Source organism: Bombyx mori, chromosome 10, assembly GCF_030269925.1.
Source record: "Bombyx mori chromosome 10, ASM3026992v2".
Lineage (NCBI taxonomy): Eukaryota > Metazoa > Arthropoda > Insecta > Lepidoptera > Bombycidae > Bombyx > Bombyx mori.
This window is the reverse complement of record NC_085116.1, coordinates 4,175,817-4,186,401: the sequence shown is the minus strand read 5'-3', so window position 1 is coordinate 4,186,401 and position 10,585 is coordinate 4,175,817. Positions and strand designations below refer to the sequence as shown.

At 38.0% G+C, this 10,585-nt stretch overlaps 2 protein-coding genes across 2 annotated transcripts; one reads left to right on the top strand and one right to left on the bottom strand.

The window, feature by feature from the left end:
- Window positions 1-1,260: 1,260 nt before the first annotated feature.
- Dredd (death related ced-3/Nedd2-like protein) lies at window positions 1,261-3,219 on the bottom strand. Its single transcript, NM_001114865.2, is given in 1 exon segment — window positions 1,261-3,219. A coding segment is annotated over 1 exon segment (1,632 nt). The 5' UTR covers window positions 2,971-3,219; the 3' UTR covers window positions 1,261-1,338.
- A 1,849-nt stretch (window positions 3,220-5,068) lies between these two features.
- Window positions 5,069-5,739, top strand: LOC101745101 (mitochondrial ribosome and complex I assembly factor AltMIEF1). The gene is made up of 2 exons (XM_012694081.4): window positions 5,069-5,407; window positions 5,580-5,739. Exons 1-2 carry the CDS (start codon window positions 5,243-5,245, stop codon window positions 5,616-5,618), a joined length of 204 nt encoding a protein of 67 aa, XP_012549535.2. The 5' UTR covers window positions 5,069-5,242; the 3' UTR covers window positions 5,619-5,739.
- The last annotated feature ends 4,846 nt before the right edge of the window (window positions 5,740-10,585 follow it).

Sequence of the window (10,585 nt, the reverse complement as noted above, 5' to 3'; positions counted from 1 at the left end):
TTGCGTAATTACAGGTGGTAAGACCTTTTGTGAGTTAGCCTGGGTAGGTACCATCACCCTGCCTATTTCTGCCGTGAAGCAGTAATGTGTTTCAGTTTGAAGAGTGGGGCAGCCATTGTAACTATACTCGAGATCTTAGAACTTACATCTCAAGGCGGGTGGCGCGTTTACGTTGTAGACGTCTATGAGCTCCAGTAACCGCTTAACACCAGGTGGGCTGTGAGCTCATCCACCCATCTAAGCAATAAAAAAAAATGAAATTATTTTGTGGAAAAAATACAAATCATGAGATTCATCATAACACAGTATTGTTCAGGTATTGTTGCTATTTGTTTTCATATAATAAAACTACTGAGCATTTTTCTTTCATAGAATATTATAATTTCAATTGGAATAAATAATCATTAAGAATTTGGTTTGATAATATCACTAATTTTAAAGTCCCAATAACAACAGTCACTCAGTGCAACTCGGTTCAAACTTCAAGGATCTCAAAATATCTGATATTTTAAAAATCAGATTATCCAGGAGCCTATTTAGGATATTTTATATCCTAGAGAATATTTACATTGTCGTTGCCGAGTGTTGTGGCATCGATGTTCGGCGACGACGAGTCGTGGAAAGCGATTCTCGACTCCTGCGAGTGCACCATCTCGCAGGATGCGGAGGGGCGCGTGAGAGACGCATCCCGCCGCCGTCGAGCGGGGGCCAGGGAGGCGGATCTCGCCCAAGCCCTGGCCCTCTAAGTGTTTCGGGTGCCCCTCACATGTCGGTCTGGGGACCGGCGTGGGGGCCTAAGAAAACGACTTGCAAGCTGCTCTGCACGCGTTTTACGCAAGAGCATCCGGGTGATGGAAGGCCGGCTATCCTTGACCCACGCTGGTTCTGGTCCAGCAGGGTATTCCGTAGGATAGCTCACTCTAACCGGCGCCATCTAGGCGGGCTTCGGATAGCCTGCCGACCGAGAGGGCTGGTGGTCGTGGCGTCGACGACCGCCGGACCGGCGTCCCGAGGGGGAGGGTGATGGGAGAGATGTTCTCCGCACTAAACGCTTCACTTTCCCCCCTCTGCCTCTTCATGAGTTCTGTCTCATGCGAGGTTTGGAAGTTGGTTGTTGAGCGACAGGAGGTTTTAGTCAGTTCGACTCTGACATGCCCCGCCCTCCATCCCCAGTGGAGGGCGGAAGTCCGGCCATTTCCTCCTGACCAAAAAAAAAAGAGAATAGGATTACTTTCCTAAATATTAGCAATATAAAAATATGGCATCCTACTTGAAGGAGATTACTTTCTCTTATCTACATTCAATTTTGAGTTTTAACATTAATATTCTTAATTTCTATCATGGCTTAAATAAGTAAAGTGCCCTTCTTAAGCTATTTTCATAAATGGGAACCTGAGGATGATTCAGTTTCATGCAGTAGTTTGTGACTGTATTATTGACAATAGTAAAAATATCTGATAAATGTTTTTTATTTCCATAAAGTCTAATTGCTTTGCAAAGATTTTGTATGAACACAGTTCCTTTAGTAATGTGTCTTATAGCTTCATATTCAGGTGCTGTTGCCCAGTATACTAGAAAATCTGATTTTTTTATGAATATATTACCCAAGGGCGAGTCAGTTGTTAGATATGGATTTTGGTTTTCAATAACTTGACAAGCTTGGATTATAAGAACTTTCGGTATGCAATGCAGTTTCTTTGCTTCATCAGAGTCCAATAGCTTTTGTATATCTTCAACTTTAATTTTCACTGAATCTGCTGCAAAAATGTGCCCTCGCACACCATGTGACAAAATACATAACATGAACATGCTATCATCTTCATGAATATTGTTTTTGATATTATCTTTTATGAAATTAATCATCTCTTTGTGTCCCAAGTCAGAACGACTATTAACTACGAAATTAAATAATGACATTGTATTTTCTAATGCAATTCTGTCTTTGGTTGATCCAGTCCTTGTTTGTAATGGATCCATTTGATTGTTAAGTTCTATACTTTGCCTTGATGGATAGAAGTTCTCTTGATTTATTATTAAACACAATCCTAATCTATTTTTATTTTTTATTTCATAAATTTCTTCCATGTGTCTATTCTTATCGGCTTCAAAATGAAAACCATCATTAATTTGCAATTTTTCTAAATCTTCATGTATGTCTAAAAGATTGTTAATATCAAAAATCCCTCCTTCATTTGTATGTTCAACTAATACAGGTTGTTCATTTTGTTGTGATGTAGTATCCATCTTACACTTGAGGGAATTATTTGGATTTGTTTCATTGGCAAATTTATTCTGTAGAAATTTTAAATCTAATGATAACTTTCTCAATCCATCAAAGTTTTCAATTATTCTCAGAAACTTATCAATTTTTATTTCAGTAAGGTATTTTTCATCATGTCTGTAATACTTAATCCCTATGAATCTTCTTGACATAAGTTCAAGTAATATAATTTCACATATATTGTGCCCGCTTACATCTATATCATATGTCAATAAGGATTTTTGAAGTTTTATTAAATTTGGAGTGTCTATTTCTTCACATATTTTATATAAAATCTTTCTTAAAGGATCAACATACATACTTAATCCTGGGTAATCTGTCTGGTAATGCTTTCGAAGCGTTTGGACATCAAATCCTATTCTTCGAACTATGTTAAACAATTGACAAATAAGAAGTGCCTCCAGGAACTCATGTTTCCAAGTGGGTTTCGATTTTGAATGCTGATACCAGTCATGAAGTAAATTCAAATTAGTTCCAAGCATTTCTGTCACTATCTTTTGATGTGTAACTAACTTCTGCAAAGCAGTATCCGGTACTTCATACAACAGGAACACTAGAGATACCATGTCATACGGCTCATCTTGCAATTCTCTTTCGATTTGAGAAATGACATCGACATTTATAAGATTGCTGTGAATAATCTGTCGGTCTAATGCAGCTCGTTCATCTAAAGCGTCAGGTCGAAACATTTTGGCCGAATAACGAAATGATGTCAACAAAAAAGTCCCTGTTTTTAGGAGAAACCTCAAATATCAATAAGGAACAAAGAAAATCAACAGGGACTACTTTCAATTAATAAAATACTTCGTTGCGATTTAAAAGCGCAATTAAACACTGAACAAAGAGAAAAAGTAAATTTACTCTGCAACACCTCTGCAATAGTTTCAACTTTAATTTTCAGAGCTGGTGTCAAAGCTGGTGTGGTGATAATTTGTTTTGGTTTTGTTCATTAAGCACTTTAAGTAAGCCAAGGGAACATACACCAAAACGCCAAGCATTTTTGACAAATAGTGAAATGAGATGATAAAACCTTTTTTTATTTTAATGTAAGTGGGAATTAATTTAAAGATTTAAATATTTTTTTAATTATCCAACAGAATATGTTGATCAGTTAATTTTTTATTTCTTCATTTAGTTAACATTTTCACAATTTAACTAAAGACACGATTTTTACAAGATTTAAGTCCGAAGAACATTAAAATTGGTAAAATAAAACATTTCACATAACAGTTCAATAAAAACAATAATGTTTTTGTTTTAAAAACGTTGTGTTAAATCACCAATTAGAATCGTACTTTTCAACTCCAAACTATACTGATCCCAGGGACGTCTTAAACTAGGATGGGGCCCTTGGGCACACAAAAATTTGAGGCCCTTTTGGAAAGTAAAAAAAGCTAATTATAATAATATTTTTTAGTGAGTATGCCCATTTATTATAGGTAATCAAATACAGTTTATAATATGTCATTAATGATATTAGAATGCTGCTGGTTTTTTGGTTACGATTTCGATAACGCTTTCATTCGGGATTTCTGTTGAGCAAAATCTTCTATTATACGCATATACTATGCCTTGTGATTACTGATTTGTGAAAAAAGTGTAATGTGCCTGAAAAAATGTTTTGAGAATAAACGTGTGAGAGAAATTGTCGGTCTTTCGGGGCCCCCTGAGAATGAGGGCCCTGGGCACGGGCCCCGTGTGCCCTTATGGTAAAGACGGTATTGACTGATCCCAACGAATGATGTGTAATGAACTAGTGACTCAATGAGATATCATGCGATTTGTTTGATCTATGTATGTTATGAAGATGTTGAGAAATACTTTATACCTATAGAATAAATATAGAAATATAAATAATATATAATAAATATAGAACTACGATTAATTCTAAAAGATGTAGACTTCCAAAAATGGCTTATGATTCACATTGCTTTTGCCTGCACAAATGGATAAACAAACCGAAAAAAAATTGTATTAAAGAAGCTTTTTGCAGGAACGAAAGAAGTGAAGTTGTGTAAATTACTATGTACCTACTATTACTATGTTAACTTAGTGTTTTTTTAGATGTACACGAAGGTATGATGCCTGAATGTTCCGTACACGATGTACGGAACAAGCAATAACTGTAATCAGTGAAAGTGTGCAAATGTGGCAAAAAGAAACAAAGCGTCGAATGTATCTTCTTGAGATCTTCCAAAAAGTTCACTGAAAAATCTTAGTAAACCCAAAATATATTTTATCCTACTTCGCGTGGTTTCCTTTAACATCATGCGTAGTTCAGAAGTCTTTGTGTGAACGGTGCGAAGTGCGCCGCGCCGTCGCAGCTTCTCGCGCCAGTCGTCCGCAGACCTCTGACCACAAAGCTGACGTCACATTTACTCGCTTAAGAATGTCTCGATCGACTAAATATTGAATGTTTAGTGTATAACATACAGTTTATGTCTCCTTCTTTGCCTGGACTTTTTCTTATCGTTTGCTGTGAGCTATCCAACTGTGCTTGTGCTTGTTGCTTTTCTCCTTCTAATTGTTTTTGTGTAATAAATAGCTGTGTGTGTGAAATTGGACACAGTCATTCCGGTAACGGACCCAAACCCCATATTGCCTGAACCAAGATTCACGCGAAGGCCCCACAATGTCAATTGAATAATGACTAAAATTAATCAACTTTGTTTCATTTCGTTCCATATCTATTTTCATAAAACAATATACAAAGGATTGGGCTGTATGGTTTAATACCTTTGCCGTGTGAGTTGAAAAATGGGAAGACTGCTTAATAAAATAACCATAGACGGTAGACCCTAAACCAAAAAAAAACATAAGAACTTTTGACCTGTTTTATTCCGGGTTTGTGAATTTAATTACATAATTACGACATTTTTTTAATCATCATTACAGTTTTCGTGGCCATAGAAAAATAATCATAAATATCTTGAATTTTCTCACTTATCTACTAATAAAATTATGAATATTACCCGGAAAGAAGTATTAAGGTTGTATAGAAATTTGTTGATGTACTCGAAATCATTAAAACTCACCGACCCAGATTATTTTCGGCGCTCAATTAAAATCGAATTCAAAAATAACCAAAACTTAACTGATCTGGAGAAAATTAGCTTCGCGTATCAGGTACCTATTTAAACATAATATTTGTTTTCTTTTAAAAACCAACATGCTACAAACAAAATTTGAATTCGTAATGAAGTCACGATTCAAATATACTAAATTAGTAATAAGTAGTTTTATTTTTAATATCAATAAATAATAATATAGAAAAATAATGACTTGTTTTATTTTACAGAAAGGTCAGGCCTTGCTGCAGAGAGGGTCAGTTGTGTGACATGTTCTTGCTCACTTCAAAATATTTTAGAAATTTCAGTCCACGCTTAGCAGCTGCCTTTAAACATACAATAGATTATTCCAAAGTACCAAAGATCAATGAGTGTGAATTATCTGAAAAATTTGTTAGAGGAAGTGGCCCAGGAGGGTCAGCTGTAAACAAGAATTCTAATTGTGTGGTTCTTACACACATCCCCACAGGTAAATATTGTTATGACGATCTACTGTAACCCATGCATTTTAATTTAAATTGTGAGGTGGTTATTAATTTATTGTAATTTAGACTTTGTTGCATTTAATGGGGTGAGCAAAGACTATAAGTTTGTACCGTGCTTTCTTCTGCAACACCAGCGCCGTACACATCATTAATCCTTCTTTTTTAATTATTACCCCAAAATATTTTTGTGTAAGAACAAAAAAAAAACGAAATCGCTTCTTTTTAGCATCTTTCATATTATAGCCCCCATGATAATTCTGAAAACAAAACAAATAACTAAAAATTTAATTTAAACATCATTTATTCAATTTATCAATGTAATACATAGTAATACATAATGGTAATAATAATAATATATGTAATATACAGTTGAGGATAAAAAATCGCCCCACAGAAAATTTAAGTAAATGATAATTTTGTGTTATTTTATAATTGATATGATATTTTTCTTGTATTATTAGACGAAAAAACTAGTTTAAAATTTATATATAGCCCCCATGAAAAAGCTTTTTAAATTTAAAAATATTTTTTCGGGAAAATTTCAGGGCAGTTTCATTTTTACCCCCCCCAATTTCATTTTACCCCATTTGGGGTAATTTACCCCGGTTCCCTGACCGCTGAGCTAAATGAATTTATAAATTTGAATTAGGAATGTTTAACCAAAAAGGAGATATTTCAGATCAAATTGGTCAGTACGACAAAACACTAATTTCATATTAATATTTTTTTTTTTTTTGGAAATCGCCGGACTTCCGCCCTCCACTGGGGATAAAGGGCGGAGCATGTCAGAGTCGAACTGACTAAAACCTCCTGTCGCTCAACAACCAACGTCCAAACCTCGCATGAGACAGAACTCATGAAGAGGCAAAGGGGGGAAAGTGAAGCGTTTAGTGTGGAGCACATCTCTCCCATCACCCTCCCCCTCGGGACGCCGGACTGGCGGTCGTCGGCGCCACGACCACCAGCCCTCTCGGTCGGCATGCTATCCGGAGCCCGCCTAGATGGCGCCGGTTAGAGTGAGCTATCCTACGGAATACCCCGCTGGGTCAGAACCAGCGTGGGTCGAGGATAGCCGGCCTTCCATCACCCGGATGCTCTTGCGTAAAACGCGTGCAGAGCAGCTTGCACGTCGTCTTCTTAGGCTCCCCTCGCCGGTCCCCAGACCGACATGTGAGGGGGGACCCGAAACACCTAGAGGGCCAGGGGTTGGGCGAGATCCGCCTCCCTGTCCTGTCCTGTCCCTGTCATAGTTGTCTTACTGTTAAAACATAATCTTTAACTGCTAACTGAAGTAACAGTGAGAATAGTGGCACTTACTGATGTGCTCTTTACAACTGTCAGTAATTACACAAGTTTGTAAATAATAATTTATATTATAATTTAAATAAATAATAATTTGTAGGTCCATTGTTTTATTATTTAGCCACACCAGATGAGTCATGAGCAGATTTACCCCTCGATACTATCTGAGCCCGCCAGCTCATTTACCTGAACAGCAATCTTCCCATCACAAAAAATTCATTGTTGCAAATGAAAAAAATTAAATCACTTTTTCAATTGATTAAACGAAATTTTCAGGTACCGTCATAAAATGTCACACAAGTCGTTGTCAAGACGATAATCGGAAGAAAGCCCGGGAATTGTTAATTGAAAAACTGGATGATATGATCAATGGCCCTGAAAGTGTATCGGCGCAGAGGAAACTTATCGAAGAAAAAAAGTATAAACGGAATGCAACAAAAAAACAGAAAATATCCAAATTAAAAGATGAATGGAAGAAACGGGAAGGCATAATATAATCTTCTCTTTATGTGTTGATGATTTTTTTTCCATATCTAAAAATATAAATAGTTTCAAACACGCCATGTTCTGGTCTTACTTACGTAGTTAATATTACAGTTTTAAGCTGAAAAAGAGAAAATACAAGAACAAAATAGGTCAATGATGTGATGGATTCATGCCAGGCAAATACCTAACTCCTAGTTCTAACAGTCCATTGTGGCAAAAATTCAATTACAGATTAACGTTAGATTCACTATATGGTATAGTAGTCTATGCGCCATATTTAGCAAATGTTTTAATAAAACTTGTTCACGTTAAAAACACTGTTTAATTTATGTATTGCAATCGTTAAATGTTTATTCCTATCATATCGAGGGGTGAAAGGCTATTTGGTTTAAACGACATTTCGCTTAATACGCGACATTTATAATTAAAGATCAATTTTATTTGGTTCTAGCCGTACTCGCCTGCTTCGCTGGGCATTTAAAATTAACATTATTATTTATTGTCATTATTATTAGGGAGTTCAACACTCATATAAATATTAGCCTATCCATTAAGTACATTTATTTTCTACATGTTATTCCAAGTTTCAAGTCAATCGGATGCATGGTTCAGTAGTTATAACTAAACATCCGTAAAAACCACTGTAGATTTTTATATTAGTATAGATTAGTATCAACAGCTCGATGTTTTTAATTGATCATAAAGTTTACTCCATTCAAATAGCTGCTATAATATAAATATCGACCAAAACATGTATATATGTAATACACATGTCACAAATATATCTGTTGGTGTGGTTTGGCTGCGCCTTTTTTTATATTTTTATATAAGGAGTATGTGGGACTCGGGGGCCGAAGATGTTAAAGGCTCACCCACTAATCAATTCTCATGCATTCTCGCCCGACGCACGATCCCCGCCCGATACTGCACTGGCAGAGTCGGAGGAATCACCAAGGTGGACTTACCACGGTGGATATGACAATCATACGCTCACAGCAAGGACGGCCGGCGGCGGAGTCGTCGACCTTTTTTTTTATTGCTAGAGGACGAGCTTACAGCCCACCTGGTGCTAAGTGGTTACTGGAGCTCATAGACTTCTTCTTCTTCGTCGCTTTCTTAATTGCTGAAGGTCGTGTCCCTGAAAATTGACCGTGGCCTGTCTCGTGAGCTGTTTCCATCTCGTCCGGTCCTCAGCTTCTGGAATGGCGGTTGCGACTGGCAGCCCAGTTAGGGCGGTTATTTGATCACACCGTAAATGATTGACATCTACAACGTAAATGCGCCACCTACCTTGAGATATAAGTTCTAAGGTCTTAGTATGGTTACAACGGCTGCTCCACCCTTCAAACCGAAACGCATTACTGCTTCACGGCAGAAATAGGCAGCGTGGTGGTAACTACCCGTGCGGACAAGAGGTCCTATCACCAGAGCTGATAGTCGACGCCTCTACGTCGGGAGTCACGATACGGCCGCCCGTTAGTCCGTACCAGGCGGTGCCACTGGTGTTCTCCAATACCCCCGGACTAGAACCAGCCTCCTGGGTCGGAACCGCGATACACCAGGAACTGGTTGCTCTTTCACAGCAGCTCCGTATCGCCGACATACACTGCGCCACGGCCTGGTCCTTTCACTTTTCCCTGTAACCTACACCTGTGAGTCTGCTGTGCCCCTAGTATTCGTGGCGTCTTCTAACGATTGTGATCACACGCCATAAAGTAAGCCAGAATCAGCAGAAATAAAATTACACTTTAAAATCATGTGAAAGGCAACTATTTTCTCAGGTTTGTTCCAGATGTAAATATAAATAAACGGTTATATTTTGTACCTCCAGCTTAAAGTGTGCTTGGTCACAAGCCACTAAGGTGTTGGTTTAAGTTATTCTTCAAAGTCTTGGTTAATAGAGTTGATTTTATATAGTTGCTACACCGTCATATTCACCGTCACTGTCACACAATTAGGGTTTCGTAGCCAGAATCCAGAAGCGTAGGAAAACGTACCTAATCTCTAATTTGACCACGTAAGTATGTCTGAATATTTTTTATTGCTTTAGAGCCCGGTTTCTCAAAGTGGGGTACGCGGACCCCTAGGAGTTCGCCGTTCGACGGTAGGACGTTCGCGACAAGATTTACGTAATGGTTGAAGAGTATCCCAAACTTTCACGGAAAGCGGTCAATTGCCTTTTATCCTTTGTTATCTATGTATCTTACAGCCCACAGACGTGGTCAGTGGCTGGACATTGGCCTCCTGGAGGAGACATTTACGTTGTAGATGCCGCCACCAGATGTATTTTACTGGTGATAGGACCAGTGGCGGATTAAAGGTCCAGAGCGCCCTAGGCAATCACTTTAAGCGCACCCCTGTATCGGCCATAAATGGTTATCATAATACTATAAATTTTAACTAGTTGTTTTTGCAATTACGATGACGTTGTATCATCAAGCCCTAGACTTTAGTAGACCAGGACCCTTGTACTTACGCTAATGCGCGAATGAAATATGACGTTATAACTGTGAAAAAATCAAGAGGGACGACAGAACGAACATCTAAATTCATGATTCCTCTCTGCTCTGGGAAATAGGCCTTAATGTTTATGTGTGTTGACAGATGATGGTGTGTTATGAATATATCACTAGAGAACGTCCCGCGATTTCACCCGCGTAGATCCCGTTACCGTGGGAATAGCGTAGCTTTCTGCAGGTGGAAGAATTTTTGATTTGCAATATTCCATAATACGAGTATATCGATGCTTGTGCAATATAATCTATTATAGATTTAGATTATAGATCAGCATTTAGTTCTTAATCAATGAAATGTTATTTTCTTTATTTATTTAAAAATTCTGAGCTCGCGCGCCCCTTGTAACTACACGCCCCTAGGCACGTGCCTAGTTTGCCTTACGGATAATCCGCCTCTGGGTAGGACCTCTTGTGAGTCCGCGCGGGTAGGTACCACCGCCCTGCCTA

Coding starts and splice junctions, on each gene's coding strand:
- LOC101745101 (XM_012694081.4), top strand. CDS start 5,243: ATGAATATTACCCGGAAAGAAGTATTAAGGTTGTATAGAAATTTGTTG. Junction 5,408..5,579: donor AAATTAGCTTCGCGTATCAG/GTACCTATTTAA, acceptor TTTATTTTACAG/AAAGGTCAGGCCTTGCTGCA.